The sequence below is a fragment of the Alosa alosa genome, chromosome 6, assembly GCF_017589495.1.
Source record: "Alosa alosa isolate M-15738 ecotype Scorff River chromosome 6, AALO_Geno_1.1, whole genome shotgun sequence".
NCBI classification, from domain to species: Eukaryota; Metazoa; Chordata; class Actinopteri; order Clupeiformes; family Clupeidae; genus Alosa; species Alosa alosa.
Genome location: NC_063194.1, coordinates 16,453,342 through 16,472,004, shown reverse-complemented (window position 1 = coordinate 16,472,004; position 18,663 = coordinate 16,453,342). Strand labels below are relative to the sequence as shown.

Genomic DNA, 18,663 nt, shown 5'->3' with positions numbered 1-18,663 from the left:
CTTTTCATTTGTTGAATTCCAAAACCATTTTTACTAATTCCATTGTATTTTCATTTTGAGGGTAGAATTCTCTCATAGTTCTCCAATAAATTAAAATATGACAATTCACTGATGCTGTAGTGAAGGGTTTACATTTCATTTGAGTGAAATCTAGAAATAAACAGTTGTCATCGCAAATAATCTGCTTTAAATAAAAAAGAAAAATGTCAGTTATGTCAGTTTTCTTTGATATTAGTATCACACCAGTACCAGTTTAGTCTGTTATAACTGTAATTCATTTTAAACCTGGCTATTTGTTGTTTTTCCTACTTGCCTCAGGGCTTTCAGCAACCACACAAGAGTGAATGGGACAACAGCACCTGTTGGGCTATAGATAGTAAGGGGAAGTATCGTGATAACTATGCAGGCAGTATTAGTGTAGGATGCTATATTTAGGGAGAGCTATAACCTGTTCATTCCAACATTTTTTTTCTTATGTAACATGACATATTTACAAGTATGCTTATACACGTAGAATAAACAGACATGATTATGTTAGAACTGCTTTGTTACATGCATCATTGTGCATATTTGATGGTCAACCATCTCAGCAGTCATGTTACAAGCTTAGCTAGTTTACTGTATGTGAGCTCAGGTCATAGAGGTTCCCTCTGACGCGAGAACAATTTAAAATACTTACAGGACTGATGTATGGCAATGTTTCTCTGAACCTTGACAGCAAAAGCATCTGATGAAAAGGCTGGTTTGCACTGCTTTTTCCAAAGACAGAGCTCTATCGGTCAACCTGGTTGTTTGCATTAAATAAAATCTGCATTTTAGTTTTAGTAGAGCATACAAGGCCATGTCCACAGCAAGACTATCCCCTAAATCTCTATTTTTCCCAAATCTGGAAAACAGCAATTAACCAACTGCAGACATTTCAGACCAGCACAAGCATCTGGTCAGGTCACATCTTTCTTTTCCACTGAAATAACAAATTTGAGGATGTGTGCAAGCTATAGCTTTTGTAAGGAAAACTTTTAAATCATGTTACGCTCAGAAATACTCCAATTAACCTACCAGAATAATGGCCATAACACCCAATTAAAGTGTCTAAAGAGATCTGGCAAAGGTTTTAGTCTAAAACTGGTAAGTTAAGTACTTCTAAAGGCACGCAGACAGCCAACACATTTGGCACAGAACACTGAATAGCATGCCAACGTGCCTTACGGTGAGACCACACTGAAGGCCTTTCACAGTTATATGGTGGCCTATACCAGACCACAAACAACGTGCCATCATATTTAATTAGGAAAGGATGCCTAAACGTATTGCCTTAATGTACACCAAAAACACTGGAGAGAAGAGACAAAGGGAGCCAAGCCATTATGGTGTATAAAAACTTTTAATTCCAACGACAAAGAAACACAATTGGCACATTTAGAAATAAAAGCATTAGGAGACCAAATAAAGTTAAAACTGTAGAACAGAATGAGCTTGATTTTTAAAAAAAAAAAAAAAAAAAAAAAAAAAAAAAAAAACAAAACACAAAACACGGGAGCGACTGAGAGCCTGGAGCATATCCACAATACGTAAGAACTCATCTGGACTGGTCAACTGCAGAGAGAGGAGACAACAGGAGGACATGTGGTGAGAACAGCTGGACATTCCTGCATTTCAGTGTTGACATGAGATTCAAAGGGCCGTCTATCCACAAACATTATTCGGTTACCACATTCTGGTTAAAGCCATGTGTCAAGCACATTATACAACAGCCTATTAAGAACAATTATTAGAGCAGACAGAACTTGTCTACAAAACCTTTGGTTAAATGGGATTCAAAGATCAAGTTCATACAGTTTCTTACTCTGATTCTTTGCTGGAATGCCTTCATTTTTTCCCCTGCTATAATATTCAACAGTCTGACTATTACAATACCCAACAGTCCAACTACAAACAAATCCAAATTTTTCTGAACACCAAAGACCAACTAGCCTGGCCTTGGCCTGTCTACGTACTTCCGGTCGATTTCTTTTCCCTACAGTACTCCGTCTGGAATAGGTTGATTCACACTCGTTTACTTCGGCAGTTGGGCAGCCGACCAACCAGCGAACAGTGGGCGTCCCTGAGAGCGATTACGTACCCAGGTATGGTGTTTCAATTACTACGTCCCCGCCCCTGAAGCAGATCACTTGGAATACATCAACGTAGGGAGCGAAAATGACTTTGCAAATGTAAATAATAGTTTAGCCTATTAACAGGAGTGTCACGAACGAAGTCACAGTGGAGTAGGATGTTATATCGTCAGCTAAACTTTAGTCATAGATTTTGTCACTAAAGGCTACGAACGTACCCGAGTCAAACTGTAGTTTAGTAGGCTACATGGTCGGGTCAAAATTTCAAACACTAAGAAGGCTCGACATGCTTTGATCAAAGTTTCAAGTTATCATCAGTGTCTACATATGAACTCTAGCATTAAGAACATAGTTTGTGTACACATAGTTTGCTAAAAAGAACGATTTTGGACAACTCACTCCTTGCAAGATGGCAGTGAGCAGAAAAAACAAGGTTTTGTTCAAAACCTCTCTTTTAGTAAACTCTGTACACCAACAATGTTCTCAATGCTCAAGTTCATGTGTAGAGACACTGATGATACTTCGATCAAAGTCTCATGTTGTGTCAAGCCTTCATAGTATTTGAAAAATAGCGATTTTGACGCGATTGTATCAAAAAAGTAGTAGCCCTATAGGAATCCCATTCAAAAGGTAATTTCACCCGAAAACGACAACACATACAAGCTTAAAAGTGGCGCTTTGGACGTACTTATGCATTTATATGAAAGTTTGACTTGGGTACATTCACAAAACACTGAATGTCGCATTTCGGCGAGAGTTACGCAGATGAAACGTGTGATTGTTTGCTGATAAGATGCACCCGTGCTTGTTATGGGTGTGCTGCAGAGAAACTTCTCTGTATGACGAAACGCCGGTTGTTAGTGATTGGTTCAAAGGAACTCCAATGATTTTAAACCTCAAAACTTTGCCCTCCCACCCGGAAATAAACGAACGCCTATGGATCTAGGCCAGACTCTCTGTGAAGTCAGAGAGTCTGGTTTCCAGGCTAAAGACCAACAGGAACTATGAACCCATTCTGTCAGTCACCATGTCATGTACCTGGAATAAGCCCATCTCCAACTTTGACTATAAACACAAAAACTTACTGTATGATGAGATGTCAATCTCATCTGGCAGCTCAGCAACGTTGACTTCAAAACGGTCTTGCACATCATTCAGCGTCTTGGCGTCAGTCTCGTCAGACACAAAGGTAACAGCCAAGCCCTTCGTACCAAATCTGCCAGCACGGGCCACCTGGGGGGGGGATAAGTAAAGGTTAGCTCAGAAGCAAAACTTAAGGTCGGTTATGCTTTAGTCCCCTAAAGTTTACTTTAGCACCCCACTGTTTTCTTTAGGGACGTACTCTGTGCAGATAAGTATCTGAGTCCTCTGGCATGTCGTAGTTGAACACGATGTTGACCCGCTCGATATCCATCCCCCGACCAAACAGATTGGTGGCCACCAGTATCCGTCTCTGGAAGTCTTTGAACTGCTGGTACCGGGACAGCCTGGGGATAATGGAGTCAAATGAACGTGGATGAGAGTCATGCTGAGCAACTGGTCATCACATCTGCAGAAGTGAGGTCTTTGAGTATTTTAAGGATGAGTGGTCACTGCCGTGGGCAGTCTGACTGACCTTTCAGCCTGGACCATGCTGCTGTGGATGGCGATGGCAGGGAAGTTCTGCTCAACCAGCAGCTGGGCAAGAGCCATACAGCGCTGCACAGACTTCACAAATATCACCACCTGCAGGCAGAGATGGGAATTACAGCAAACCAATTCACAAAGCAGGATTCAAAGAGACCACAGAGAACTGTAACTTTAAACCAATTACTGTTGATGGTGGGTGTTAAATACCTGCTGGAACAATCAAATGTGCAAACTAGATATTTCACGAATTCCTTCAAACCAAAATGTTGTTACATTTGAACACTACATACTACATCCCTCAAACTAGTCAACTGTTTTCCTTCCTACCTGGTTAAACTCCAGCACATCCAGAAGGTCGAAGAGCTTGCGGTTTTTTTCGCTGTCCTTCAGCTTGCAGTAGTACTGCTGCAGGCCATGCAGAGTAAGCTTGGTCTCATCATCCACAAACACCTCCATGGGCTGAAAGGAGAAATAAGGCCCATTAGACAAGGAAGCAGCATAGCATAACCAGTCAAAAGTATGGCTGAATATACCATGACATGATTACACCTTAAAACCTATACAATTAAAAAAAGGCTTCAACAGATCTGAGCCCATATACTATCTATCTATTTTTAGAGCTGTAACAATATACCAAACGATTTGGTTTGTATTACGATTTTTGATCCATGCATGCATGTATGCATGTATGCATGTATGTATGTATGTAAAAAAATAACATTTTACTAATTTGGAAGAGGATTAGAATATTTGAAAACTTGTATAAACTGGACTGATTTGATAATATATTATATACTGATAATATATTATATTGGTATGCTATTGAAATTTAAAATACTGATAAGATAAAATATTATGAGAAAATACTGAATTTCTGATATTCATGGCGGCACACATTATGCAGATTATAGCCTGGGTACTATTTCTATTACAGCTCTACCTCTGTCTGTCTCTTGTTGCTTAGCCGTCAGTAGCTCTAGTTGAAGCCTGGAAATATTGTAAACAAAGTCGCCTAGCTGGCTAGCTTATCGTAGTCTACTGGTTGGACTGTTCAGTTTCCCCACATGCGTTTAAATTTCAAGGTAATACTTTTTCTCCTTGAGACAGGCCTTTTTGAGCCTTTTTGATTTATTTATGGACAACGTAACGGTAGTTAAAGGCGGGAGACGTGGGGTGTTGCTTAGGCGACTGCCAAAGCTGCAAGGCCTGCTGGACACATTGGAAGGGGTGTGTCGCAATTCTGCCTTCTCACATCTCGACACAGGTTTGTGGATATGAGCGTTGCGGTTTCGGTTTCAATATGCTTATCATTACAGCCCTAATTATTTTGGAAGTCAGCCTTTGGAAGTAGAGGCCCAAACACTCACGTCCTGCATGAACTTGCGGCAGACGGGTCGGATCTCCTTGCTTAGTGTAGCGCTGAACATCATGACCTGCTTCTCGTGGGGTGTGAGCCGGAAAATCTCCTGCACATCACGCCTCATGTCTGTGGGAGGATCACAAAGACGAGAGTACATTAAATCCCTGGCCTTTAAAAGCACATCAATTGTAATCATTGCTATCATTAAAATTACATCAACAACAGCTACTTTTTCTTCATTAGCAACCAGTCCCATTTTGTTCAATCACAAAATGGCTACTACCAGTGATTACTAAACTATTTTGAGCAACCATTGTAACATACTAGGGGTAGCAATTCCATCTTACCCAGCTGCTCCAACATCTTGTCACACTCATCCAGGACAAAGTGTTTGACATTCTTCAGACTGAGGGTCTTGTTCCGAATGAGGGCAAGGGTACGGCCAGGTGTGCCCACCACGATGTGGGGACAGTTCTTGCGGAGGACCTCCTCGTCCTTCTTGATGGAGAGGCCGCCAAAGAACACGGCACACTTCACGCTCGACATGTATTTGGAGAAGCGCTCGTACTCTTTGCTGATCTGGAAAGCCAACTCACGTGTGTGGCACATCACAAGGACTGACACCTGGGAGAGAGATGGAAAAGGGGAAAATATAAACAAACAAGCAGTGGGAACATTCAAATGGTAGACTTTCCCCAAACAGTACATCATCCACTGAAAGTTCAGATTGTTTTTGATTACAGCTATTACAACAATCAGAAACCACATCTAGAAATATTAAGTGTGATTGAGCAAAGACTTAATACACTTAAGAGTACACAAGCTCTAAATAATGAACCACCATCTTGTTTCTCACCTGTCCATCTACAGGCTCTATCTGCTGCAGTGTAGCAAGAACAAACACGGCTGTTTTTCCCATACCAGACTTAGCCTGGCACAATATATCCATACCCAGAATGGCCTGAGGGATACACTCATGTTGGACTGAAAGAGAAAAACAGAATGCAGATGCTTTACATGTTCTGGAGACAAAAAGGTAAGTTCTCATCACTCAACCAATGTCAGGAACAGCAAATAGTTTATAACGTCCTCAAGTATTAATACACCTAAACACCACCCAGTCCCTGATTGGTGTGTCACTCATTGTTTCCCGCTTGATCTACCTTCAGACGGGTGCTCAAAACCGCAGTCCACGATAGCCCGGAGCAGCTCGGGCTTGAGGAGGAAGTCCCTGAAGCCGGAGCTGTGGATGGAAACGTAGGAGCCTTTCACCTCCTTCTTGCCCGCAGGAGCGGCGCTCTCTGGGGCTACCTGCTGCTCCTCGTCGTCTTCATAGTCGAGCAGCTCGTTGTCAACATCGTTCTCAGCCATGCTACAAGATGAATGAGAGAGGTTAATGGTTAAGAGGTCAAAGGTTAAGACAATTTCTCCTAAAACAATATAGACTGCAAATCAGAGGAAATAGTCAAGTGTCCCCTCAATGGCTTTTGATCCATGTCCATTGGTTAACAAACCACAAAGTGCACAAAACTCCAGGGCAGCAGTGGCAAGAAAATCTAGTATGTGCACTACATTCAGATAGTAATTTAAGTAATTTCAGGTATTACAGAAACTCATAAAATGCATGATAACTAATGAAGCTGTAGATTGTGTGAACAAAGGACAGTCACCATTAATACTAGGTCAACAATACTGCCTAAGTTACTAACTAAATAACTAGAAGCACTGGCGAGTCATTTCACACTAAAGTTCACAAATACTAAGATCAGCATAACCTGTACACAAACTTGAACAACTTGTTCGTTACCAAACAGTTGCACTAATCCCATACACAACATCAACTAATCAAACAGTAAATGTATAAGAGTCTATTTTAAATCAGATTTTGTTATCATCCAGGTACAGTGCCGCGCTAGATTTACTTGCAGGAGATACCTGTAAATGGCGCTCAGCTGATGTAGCTTCCGACTGGTTTCAACCCGCGTTTAGGTTAGCAAAGCTAACTCTGGCTAATCAAGCTAGGCTAGACAGCTAACTGCGTTAGCAAAAACGCGCTCTTAATCTGCGTTAACGGTACGTTATTAGTAAAAACACTGGTGTTGTTGAACGCAATAGATAGTTTTACCGAGTACAGTCGTTCTAAATCAAACTAGTCCCAATCAACGTTTAGGAGGAAAACAGAATTGTCTAAAATGTACGCTACTACGCGCCAGGCCTATCAGATGTAAAGGGACAATGGGACCCTGCAACGTCCCTTGTTGCTCGAAGGCTCAATAGCTAGTCCCAAAGTTCGTCACATTCTGAAAATCATACTAGAGTTTCCGATTAAGGGGCTTTAGAGTTGAATCAGTGAAGAAATTCATTTCAAGATATTTACCATTCATCTCGGTACTCGGGAAATTAACTAACGTTAGAGTATGAAAGCTAGTTAGCCTATTTATTATGTTACTCTTAGCGTTAGCTAATTTTCCACGATGAGCTAACCAGCGATTCGTTTCTTAGTCGTGTGGTATCTATGTTTCACTAAAATGTAACCGCTTAATAACAACGCCAACAGTAAACAATTAGGTACACAAACAACATCGAATAATGAGGGTAAACAAATAACGTATCTTACCTTGTTGGGACACAAAACTTCTCAAGACTGACTAAAGAGACTGACTCAATGAATCAAAACCGCATGTGCAAGCGGTAGGCCTAACAGTTTATACCGCCTTGCGGAAGATCCGCCTCTATTAGATACAGCAATGCTATTGGTTATTGGAGATGCTCGTCTCGACCTGTTCAACTCGAATCAACTACCCAACTATTCAAGAAGTGGGATGGGTTGCGTCCCGATGTAGTCTGTGACATACCCATGCGAACCTTAGGGCATGCTTTGCAGGTCTGTCTGGCCAAGAGGCATTGAAGCCCTTTTCAAATGTCCCTAAAGCACGGGCATGCAAATACAATCGCTAGTAGGCTACTACGCCATGGACGTGTAGCCTATTTCTTTGGAATTGAGTAGGCCTAGCCTGCATTTATAACCTGGGTTAACAAAAACGTCTGAAACGATCTGGTAAGAGTTTAATGCACCAATTTAAGTTTTATCTTCAGCTTTCATTCAATGTTCTTCAAGAAGCTCACATTAATCTTAAATTAGAACTAAATGAAAAGAAAACTAAATATAGGCCTATGCTATTTACTAGAGCAAGGAACATTGAGGTTGGTGTGCAAATAACCACTTAGTGGTTCCAGCACTGATAGAGTTTCTGAGTACAAATATCTTGGTATGGATGACTAACTCACATCACATTCCCATATAGCCATCCTAGTAAAAACAACTGAGACAAAAAAAAATGGTTTCTTCTACGGAAACAAAGCCAACCTCCCTATGGAATGTAGGAAACAAGTTGTTGAAGCAGTTTTTGTGTCAGTTCTATGTTTATAGAAATGCTACAGCTTGCTCACTGGACCCAGTCTACCACTCTGCCCTGATGTTCATTACTGGTGATGGCTATAGCACTCAACATTGTGTCCTGGGTTAGTCATCTTTGACAGAGAGGAAACATAACCATTGGTATCTGTTTATTTACAGAGATTGTTGGAAAATTACCAGGTTATATTTCAAACATTGCTTGTTTGGAATTCTGGTCCCTATCAGACCAGATCAAATGACTGTTTGATGCTCAATATCACTGCTAGTTAGGCTACACCCCTGCTGGAAGTCGTAAGTCAATTAAACTTATCCAGACCCACTCTCAATTCCAACTGAGAAACTCTGCGTGCTGCTAACCAGCCTAGTCCTGATGGCAAAGGGTCCCTGAACTCCCTACGCTGAATTCCCTGATTTCTAGTCACTGCACAATTTTGTCTGAAACTTGCAGTTTCCTTCGGACTGAACGCTGTCGCTCCCAACAGAACATAATCACTTAACATGCCCTGTATCGATTGGGGCAATTGAGCCCACCACTTCATTGTGTTGTAGGCCTATAACAGTTTCATTATGATTGATGGGTGTTTGAGGTGGTGTTGCACTGACGGAGGGGTTACCAGTTACAACCCCCCACCCCACCATATGTTAAGCCTATGATTGTTCACTTCACAGTTACTATGAGGCAATTGGAACACACCCGTTTACACCTACACCAAAAAAACAGACAAAAAAGACAAGATGGTTCTTATAGTGTGTCAACATATAATCAAGATTTTATCATGTTTCTGATTATTATGTCTAATGATCTGATGTAGATTGAGATCATAATACAGAATATCCAACAGACAACCAGGATTTAGAGAATATTTATTCATTAGCATGATCCCTATGGTGACTCACAGTTTGCTGCTATAGCCACAAAAAAGAATGTAACTTTACATTTGAATACACACATTTATGAAGATGCCTTGTCATTATATTTGCTTGGCCTGTGTACCTTTATTAGACATTTTGTTAGTTGAAGCAAATTATCAGGTCAAACCACCTCTGACTTAGGCCTACAATTCAACATACAAGATCCCCTTTTCATGCTAAAATTCTGGATTGTTCAAAACATTTCTCAGGCAGAGTCAGCAGTCAGTCAGAAGTTCAGAAATCTCGACCTACGCCATGTCGCTAATACACGTAGTCTGAAGATAAAGAGAAAAGGCACAGTTCTTATAGAGCATGTCAAAAGCTTACATCTCCATCTGTGGTATGACAAATATTCACTGACCATATCACCCAAACTCGTCCAACATTGCACTCAAGGATGTATCCCTTAACAACCGACATCAGTAACATTTACCCAAACTTTGACCTAACATACATGAAGGCGCCAACCTCCTTAGTGAAGATGACAGCTCCATCTCAGGGCCCCCTCTATCTTAACAAACCAGCACGTAGGCCCAATCACCTTGAGAAAAAATGTCACAAATGCTAAACATCTCTCATCATCCCAATTTCTCTTCACTTATACACTTCTATGAATAACTTGCTCACAAACAAAAGTAAAAGAGCACATGAGTAAATTATACAGAACACACATACAGTATGTGGTTTTCTTGCACACAGATTTGAAAGGTTAAAATTTCCTCCTACACCCTTTAGAATGAATGTTACAAAAAAAAGTAGCAATAGCAATACCATTGTGAGCAGAATTAATTACTCTTTTAGAGGAAGCCTACCTTAGCTTGATTATATAGCCTACATTTTAAATTTAGCATGTGGCCTTTTGTTTTGTTGCCCCGATATAGTACAAGAATTAACATGCTTAGTTGTGTTATGCAAAATTTCAGTTCATTCAGTAACACTGCTGTTATTTACCTCTTCTTGGTGCCTGTCTCTGAAGCCAGTGTTTCCCACAGAATTGAATTCTATTTGTGGTGGTAGGTTTGCAGAATTAACCTGAATGCAACAGTTTTTAACAAATTAGTGCAATGTGGTTTTGATTCTAACCAGATTTAACACAATTTAGTACAACCAGGAAAATCATTGTGTGGTGGTCAATGTTGATATTGTGGTGGGCCGCCACAAATAAGTCAATGTATGGGAAACACTGGAAGCCATTGTTTGCCTTCATATCCGAGACTCTGCTGCCAATAGGAAGCTCCAGTGACTGGTGGAGAAAGTGGGGAAACTGTCAGACTCTGGTCGGGAGGGCGGCTGGGAGGAAGAGGAGGTGGAGGACGAGCAGGGCCGCGTCAGGAGGTCCCTGACGTGACGAGGTAGCGAGTGAAGCAGCCAGTTCTCCACTAGCAGGCCTCCGCCACACAGCCCGGCGCAGCAGCCCAGCTCTGCCGGGAGCTGCTCCAGACTGTTACCTCTCAGGTCCAGCTGCGAGAGTTGGTTCAGAGAGCCAACGTCTGGGGGGAGAGTGCCCAGAGAGTTGAAGCTCACGTTCAGGTTGCGGAGCTCCAGGCAGTTCGTGCAGAGCTCCGCCGGGAGGCTCTCCAGCCGGTTCCCACTCACATCGAGCTCCCGGAGCAGCGCCAGGGAGCCCACCTCCGCCGGCAGGACCTCCAGTAGGTTGCCGGCCAGGTAGAGCCGCCGGAGCCTGTGGAGGGTGAAGAGGGCCGGGGGCAGGCTCTGCAGCTCGTTGTGGGCCAGGTCCAGGAGCTCGAGCCGCCGCAAAACGCCCACGCTGGAAGGCAGGGCGAGCACGCGGTTGTGTGCGAGCCGCAAGCAGGAGAGGCGGCGCAGGTGCTGAAGGCTCAGCAGCTCCTCCAGGGTGCGCAGGCAGTTGTGCTGCAGGTCCAGACTACGGAGGCCCGCCAGGGCCAAAAGCGCAGAGGGCAGGCGCTCCAGCTGGCAGCCCTGGAGCTGGAGCTCGGTCAGGCCGGCCAGCCGCCGCAGCCCCGTGAGCACCAGGAGCCGGGCGCCCTCGTTGTGGACCTCCAGGCGCAAAAGGCTGCCCGCCACCTCGCCCAGCTCGGCTGGGATGCGCTGCAGGGAGGCGCGGAGCGTGAGCACGCGCAGGTGGCGCAGCTGCCGCAAGCTGCCCAGCGCCCAGCCACGACCCACACCACTCTCGCAGCCCAGGTGACCGGTCATGTGCAACTCCTGGAGGCCACGAAGAGAGTACACCCAGCCAGGGATGTCTGTGGCCTGAGTGAAGGTGAGGTGCAGGACCTCCAGACGCTCCTGCAGATGCAGAAGAGCGCCCGGTTCCAATGCAGCTGTGCAGTGATAGAGATGCAACTCCCTGTGGGTGCAACAGACAGCAGCTTAGCTCAGCACTGAGTAGAATTAAATAAAACAAAATAGTTCCACAGAGACATCGAAATTTGATGTTTGGTCACAGTAATCAGTCACAGTAAGTACAGTAAAGTGAATATCTACTCAGTAAATATCTACTCAGATGGACCAAGGTTAGGAGTTTATTCATGCTATTACAATAAATTACCATCTCTTCAGTATATATGATGTGCATCACCGTCGGTCTATTTGTATTGTGTCTGAGTCTACTTGCCTGAGGGCTGTCATGTTGGAGATCTGTGTGGGAAGCTTGGCATCAGCGATGAGCTCCAGCTTAAGCACCTCCAGCTGGCTGAGGGTGAAGAGGGCAGGGGGCAGGCTGGACAGGGCCACCAGCTGAAGCTGCGTGCGGCCCTGTGGGTCACAGGTGGTCATGCCCCGCAGGCGTTCCGCACCCCAGCGCCGCTCCAGGTTCTCCTCAAGCAGCCGCGTCTCGCTGACCGGCGACAGGAAGACGGAGAGACGGTGCGCCAGCAGTGGGTCGTACTGGTCGGCCATGTGGAGCAGGAAGGCCAGGTCATTGCACAGGTCCGGCACGTCCAGCATGGAGCCGGTCTCGTGTAGGCACTGGAAGGAGTACTTCCGCAAGGACCTGTGGATCATAAACACAGCAGGAAGAACAAGGTTATGAGGTCCTCTGTAAAATTTGGTATAAGTGTCTTGGCATGTTTAATCAAATTGAAGTATGATATGACTTAATCAGGCTGTTAGTGATGTTAGAACTCTACAACAAAGATGAGGTAAGTGTCAGTGTCAGTGTCAGTTTATCTCAGATAGTTAACCTCATATGTTTTACTAGATGCCAAGAAGATTACACTGTTTGCATAGCAGAACCACGAGTGCCTTTTGAAGCCTTTTAAAGTACATCCCTTGTAAAATGGCGACTAAAGCTTTCAAGGCATGCCTTTGCTCCCATGGTAGGAGAGGAGTTCAAATAGTCATGCCAATGCATTCCTAGACAGCATAACAGAGACAAGCTTGTGAGAGCCGTGTTGGTGGTACAAATCTCTCCCAACCCCTTGAAACTGACCCCTACAGAACTACAAAGCCAGCAAAGCTGATTAGAGGGCCACTTTCCCATTCCTAGGCCAGTCACGCCCAACCACCGGAGTTGAGCTCCACATACTAAGTTAGAACAAAGAAAACACCAACTGATGGTTTAGTGCACTCACAAAACCACACCGGGTACGTCCCCTCCAGAGGACACTCTGCGATAGCAAACACACCACTCACTCATGAGGACAGACACATGAATAAATTCCTGGCGCTCGCCCGTTTGTTCAGCGGTCACAGCCGTACTTGTGGCAGATCCAGCTGAGCGTGTAGAGGCCCAGCAGGCCGAAGAGGCCCACCAGACACAGGTAGACCACCAGCAGCTTGTGCAGGACCGAGGCCAGGGCATGGGTGCACTCGAAGGCTTGGTAGCCCGTCAGGGCGTGGGACAGGGGCTGGCAGACGTGGATGAAGGTGATGGATCCCAGCAGAGGGGTGGTGTAGCTCACGATAAGAACGACCTTCAGGACCTTGAAAACTGTTTGAGCGATGTAAACCTGCGGGAAATAGCAACATGGAAACCACTGACATGGCAACACACTTTTACAGATTTATTCATGTCCACTTCAGAAAAGAGTTTTCATCAGCCTTAGTCTTCCTTTGAGTAGAAAAATGACATAATAACATGGATGAGTTTTCGTGTAATTAAAATTGTGACCACTGATAATTTAGGAGAAAACTAAATGTGAAACTGGACACCATATGCAGACAAGCATCAATCCCTCCAAGTATGATTTGATCCTTTCCACCTTGTAAAATCCACATGTAAAATAGCATCATACCAAATCAGTTCATGTAGTCTAAAAATGAAAAAGTATGCTGGAGTCTACTCTGACCTTGTAGATGATATCAGAGCTCTCACAGTGGGCCCGGAAGCGCCTCACTCTCTCAAACAGCGCCCGCGCCTGCTCCCCATCGCTGCGGTCCAGTCTTGCAGTTGGCCTCGTCGCATCCGGGACGACGCGGGACATCTGTGGCTGAGGAGAGCCGGTGTCAGTGAAGGACAAAGTGGACAGTGAGGAGGTGCGTGACAGTGTGGACGGGCAGGGCGACGGAGGGGCGGCGGTGGACGTGCTGCCCGACCTGACCAGCAGGGGGCTGTCCGTCCCTGAGTCCAGGCTGGACTGTCTGGTGAGGGAGGCAGTGGGGACGGGGTGTAGCAGGTGCACCTTCAGCCTCTCCCCCTCCTCCTCCTCCTCCTTCTCTCCATCCTCCACGGGTCTCCCCTGGCCACGGTCCAGCCGCGCGGCGTGTGAGAGCGCGCGGGACGTCCACGGCGACTCGGAGCACTTGGCCAGGATGGCCAGGAAGTGTTCGATGCGCGACGAGGTCAGCGGGAAGTGGAACCAGAAGCAGCCGCTGGCCAGCAGCACCAGCGACTGCAGAAGCGCCACGTAAGGGAAGAAACGGGAGAACCAGGGCAGCGCCTCGTGGTAGCACACCTGGCTGATGTAGATGTACTGCTGGTAGTCCAGGTTGGTGCGGAGGCCCCGGGGCGAGCTCTTGGCCCCAGGCGATGAAGGGAGGCGAGGGGGGAAGAGAGGCTGGGGTGGGGGGCTGGAGGCTGGCGAGGTTGGGGCAGTGCGGACGTCTTCTGGGGAGGTGCCCAGAGAGGCCAGGCTGAGGTTGCTGGACAGTGGGGTGGGCTGGATGGGAAGGCAGACCACGCGGTCGCGAGAGAGCAGCAGAGTGCCGGCAAGCACCGACACCATGAGCATGAGGACCACCAAGTAGTCCATGAACACCTCCCACCAGGGCTTCAGCAGCTTGTAGCTGCTCTGCCGTTCATTCAGACATGCCAGCTCGGACAGGGTGAACATCTCTGCAAGACGGGAGCGGGACAGGACTGAAAGAGATGGACAGAAGGCAAATTCATTTCACTGGAGAGATTAATTCAATCAAAGTTTGTGAGTCTACAGTAATTGACTAATATCATGCAACTAAGCTCTAAACAAAAAAGGTCTGAGCAAAGTTTTGCTGCTGGCATACAACAAAGCCTTCACTGTAGAAAAGTCTGCAAAACAACTTGTTTACCAAGTCTAAATCTGAGTTTCAAACTGAGCAGGGTATTTTGCAGATGGGGGATGGGTGAGAGGGGGTCATGGGGAGCTTGGCAATATGGAGCAAAAAGACTCTTTCCTGGCTGTAAAGGAACAGTTGTTTTACTAGTATTTCTACATATATTTAACAAAGATGTCTATATTCTTGGAGCTATGACTCCTGCCTAAATACAGTTTGGTAGGGGTCCAGCAGGCCCCCTTAATTAACGCATTAACGCATACTGAGCCTAAAGTGAGTTTCTTTGTGACTGTAAAGTGCAGCAAACAGAAAATGGTAATATGACATGTGGTAAATTGTTTCTAAAAAATATCTAATTGACTGGCAAGTCGACAACCTCTGCGCAGCGTTGATGTATTTTTGAATATTCAATGAGGAAAACACTTACTGCGGATTTTCTGGTGGATCAAATCACACTTTCTTGACTTTAAATCTCCATTTGACAAGGTGATGCAGATTTGTTGAGCTGGTGGTATTTTATAACGCGACACAGTACAATTCAGCCGTATTCAATGCCTCAAGTCCGGTGCAGTCCGGTTCTTTCGGGAGCGGACCGAAACTTTCGCACAAACTTCAATAGGGGCGCTGATCCGGGATGTGAAAGGCGGTCATATCACGTGTTTCTCTGCTCCTTTGAGGTTGCCATGGCAAGAAAGAGCCCGGGGAAATGGGAATCAATGTTTAGGCCTACAGTCAATAGCCTACATGGACGCGCCAATCCCTGCAACCCTAATAAGTGCCCGTGTGTTTAACAAGGACTATATAAAGTTTAGCAATACTTCTGTACAAGAATAAACCTGTACAAGTTAATCCTTCAGTCATAATTAACTACGTTTTGAAGACTGTTGCATGATATCGTGCTTTTTGGACAGCAGAGGGAGGCATTGTTCACACTAATCGAGAACTCTGACGGGATACGCTGACGTCCAAACGTCTTTGCGCACAATCACGAATATATGCCCAAGGGCAAGGCATATATTACAGAACAATGTGTAGGCCTACTTCACACAAAGTATGATTTCATTAATGATTGTTTATCAAGCTTTTGGTAACATTTGTAATTAAAAATGTAACTATTTTAATCGAATATTTAGGCTAAATTTAATCTTATGTTCAGCTAGTTTCCTGTGTTTTAAAAAACTTTTATTTGGACTATTTGTTTGTGTTCTTTCTATTTCAGTGTGTGGGTTGTGGCCAATCATAATCATGCAATTTAAAACAATTGTACCTCCTTGACAGTAGCACGAAACACCTGGATTAATTATAAATGTGTGTGTGTGTGTGTGTGTCTGTAAGAGATTTTCCTCAAACAGGTGTGAAATAGTTTCCCTGTATCTAGGCCTGTGGTGCTCTGACTATCCGTTACATGCAGTTTCTGTGTGTTCAAAGCACAGCTGGAACAGGTTTGTGTGCATGCTATGTGGTGTTTTAGCATACATTTGTGTGTGTGTGTGTGTGTGTGTGTGTGTGTGTGTGTGTGTGTGTGTGTGTGTTTTGATATTTGTGTGTTTGTGAGTTTGTGTGCATGTGGTTAACTGTGAATACCAAGGTGAGTTCCAGTAATGGCAGAAGAAATGCACAATGTGCAGCTAAGCCTAACTGTAACCAGTCAGCTTGTGGGACAGCACATTTTACGATGTGAAATCACAAGTGGAAATGCACTCTCTGATGTGACAGGTGAAAAACATGGCCTCATCTTCTTTCTTTCCCGCCTGCCTCGTCTTGATTGTTGTGTTTAAGAATACATTTCAGTGTATAGAGACAGGCTATGTTTGCAAATAATGGTATACGAGGAGAGATTGTCAGTTTAGGTAGAGTTTAGGTTACAAAAGTAGAGTTTGACAGCGTTCAGTAGAATTACATAAAGACACATAGCCTGTGTGTATGTGTGTGCGTGTTTGTGTGTGTGTGTGTGTGTGTGTGTGTGTGTGTGTGTGTGTGTGTGTGTTGGATGCATAACCTACGTGTTTGTCAGGGCGAGGATGCATGCAAAATAAAAGTGTGTTTGTGTCTGTCTGTCTCTGTGCGTGTGTGTGTGTGTGTCAGCGTGTGGATTCATGCAAAATAAAAGTGTGTGTATGTGTGTGTGTGTGTGTGTGTGTGTGTGTGTTTGTGAGAGGGAACTGGTTGCACTCTCACTGAGGCCTGTGGCTTAACATATCTCAAGAGATGGTATGCTTGGGTGGAGTGTGTGAGATCTTCACACCTTTGCAGTACCGATATCAGGAAGAAGCAGAATTATGTAAAATTAGATGTCCCTCAACCAAGGGACCAGGGTGGGGTCCAGTGTTAATCGTCATGCATGTTGTTTGAAACTCTGCTCTTACTCATCTTGTTTTGCACTGCAGATGCTGCAGACTGAGACAGTAAAGAGTTAAGACCTCACTGTTTGACTGGGTTGCTGATTCCAGCCCTTGTCTTTTATATGTGGTTCATTGGAGGGCTTCTTACGATGCTGATTCGCTACGACATGACAATGTATATGTTTCACAGAAAATAGTGTCATATCATTCTGCAAAGTCTGAGCGAAGGTGTTTTGAAGTGGTGGTTTCATAAAGAAAAAAAACTTTAACAACTTTAAAAGTTGTGTGTAAAATGTAAATAAAAATAGAATGTAATGATCAAAACTAAGGAATTTCGCTATTTTATGAATACTAAGCTTTAGGATTTGATACCTCAAAAAAGTTGGAGCGGGGTAACACAAAGCTGGAAAAGTAATGCTAAAGTAAACACAAAGAGGAATATTTCGCAACAAATTAGGTTAATTGGAATTACTGTAGGTTAAAGATGAGGAGGTCACTCTGTGGAAAGACTGTGGGCCAAATATAGAATGAGGGGGCCAGACAGCCCAACAGGCCAGAGTTGCCATGACTGTTTTAGAGTTGTTTTTTTTTTTAATCCAGCAGACAACGTTCTGCCCCTCAACAGACCCCTCCCCCCGGACAATTGCACTACCCTATAGTATTCTATTCATATTTACAAAATGTACAGACTGTAATTACACTTACTAATACTGCACATACACTTATTTTTACTACTCTTATAATGTTACTGTAATTACACTGCATATCTGTACTGCACATATCTGTCTATACGGTTCATACTGCATATCCATATCTATTCTGCTGTTATGAGGCTACTAATACATTGCTTAAGCAATTTAGCACGAGTGAGAGTGGGGTTGGTCATGGATATTCCCACGGGTGTTGTTCGGCCGTAGCCACGAGGCCGGAGGCCGAGTGGCGCAGGCAACAACAGCTGTGGGAATATCCATGACCAATCCCAATCCATCACGAAAATGCTATATTGCTTTTATACAACAATTCTACAACAAACTAAATAATCTGAAAACACCCCATTATTGTTTAAAAATGTTAATTTCGACATCGTTCTTACGCATCAAAAAATAGTTCCCTTTTCAATAGACAGCATCTTGGTTGCTAGGTAACCAACATTCCAGATCCCTCGTTACGGGTCTTGGTGGTTTACATGTCTTCTTGAAAGAAATGTTGAAAGTCGGGCTGAAATCACATTCATATCTAGGTGTGCTGAATGCATGTTACAAGGACAATGGGCCATGTCATGTAAGGGACATGGTACTGCAAAAAAACGGAAACATTGTCTACATTGCAGAACCACTCAACTTTATTAATTTATGGTGAATAAATGTTATATTACTGTGCACAGCCTGACGTGACGATGCTAGCACGTTAGCAGCGGTTAGCTAATTATGCTAA

The 18,663-nt window shown here is 44.3% G+C and overlaps 2 protein-coding genes across 2 annotated transcripts; both read right to left on the bottom strand.

Annotated features, from left to right (window-relative positions):
• Positions 1 to 1,368: 1,368 nt before the first annotated feature.
• ddx39ab (DEAD (Asp-Glu-Ala-Asp) box polypeptide 39Ab) lies at positions 1,369 to 7,827 on the bottom strand. Its single transcript, XM_048245982.1, has 10 exons — positions 7,721 to 7,827; positions 6,267 to 6,475; positions 5,960 to 6,087; positions 5,451 to 5,727; positions 5,111 to 5,229; positions 4,071 to 4,202; positions 3,730 to 3,839; positions 3,457 to 3,601; positions 3,200 to 3,347; positions 1,369 to 1,596 (listed from the first exon to the last, which is right to left on the bottom strand). Exons 2-10 carry the CDS (start codon positions 6,472 to 6,474, stop codon positions 1,580 to 1,582), a joined length of 1,284 nt encoding a protein of 427 aa, XP_048101939.1. The 5' UTR covers position 6,475; positions 7,721 to 7,827; the 3' UTR covers positions 1,369 to 1,579.
• A 1,541-nt stretch (positions 7,828 to 9,368) lies between these two features.
• Positions 9,369 to 15,465, bottom strand: si:ch211-106h11.1 (volume-regulated anion channel subunit LRRC8D). The gene is made up of 5 exons (XM_048245948.1): positions 15,315 to 15,465; positions 13,705 to 14,714; positions 13,115 to 13,365; positions 12,030 to 12,407; positions 9,369 to 11,762 (listed from the first exon to the last, which is right to left on the bottom strand). The coding sequence occupies exons 2-5, from the start codon at positions 14,686 to 14,688 to the stop codon at positions 10,637 to 10,639; spliced, it is 2,739 nt and encodes a 912-aa protein (XP_048101905.1). The 5' UTR covers positions 14,689 to 14,714; positions 15,315 to 15,465; the 3' UTR covers positions 9,369 to 10,636.
• Between the last annotated feature and the right edge of the window lie 3,198 nt (positions 15,466 to 18,663).

What these genes read in the sequence shown, in the direction of transcription:
- ddx39ab (XM_048245982.1), bottom strand. Translation starts at nt 6,474, where the DNA reads ATGGCTGAGAACGATGTTGACAACGAGCTGCTCGACTATGAAGACGAC. An exon ending in TTTTGAGCACCCGTCTGAAG is followed by an intron (nt 6,088 to 6,266) that starts GTAGATCAAGCG and finishes TTTCTCTTTCAG; the next exon opens with TCCAACATGAGTGTATCCCT. An exon ending in AGCATGGTCCAGGCTGAAAG is followed by an intron (nt 3,602 to 3,729) that starts GTCAGTCAGACT and finishes CATTATCCCCAG; the next exon opens with GCTGTCCCGGTACCAGCAGT.
- si:ch211-106h11.1 (XM_048245948.1), bottom strand. Translation starts at nt 14,688, where the DNA reads ATGTTCACCCTGTCCGAGCTGGCATGTCTGAATGAACGGCAGAGCAGC. An exon ending in GCTCTGATATCATCTACAAG is followed by an intron (nt 13,366 to 13,704) that starts GTCAGAGTAGAC and finishes TATTTCCCGCAG; the next exon opens with GTTTACATCGCTCAAACAGT. An exon ending in TCCAACATGACAGCCCTCAG is followed by an intron (nt 11,763 to 12,029) that starts GCAAGTAGACTC and finishes TTGCACCCACAG; the next exon opens with GGAGTTGCATCTCTATCACT.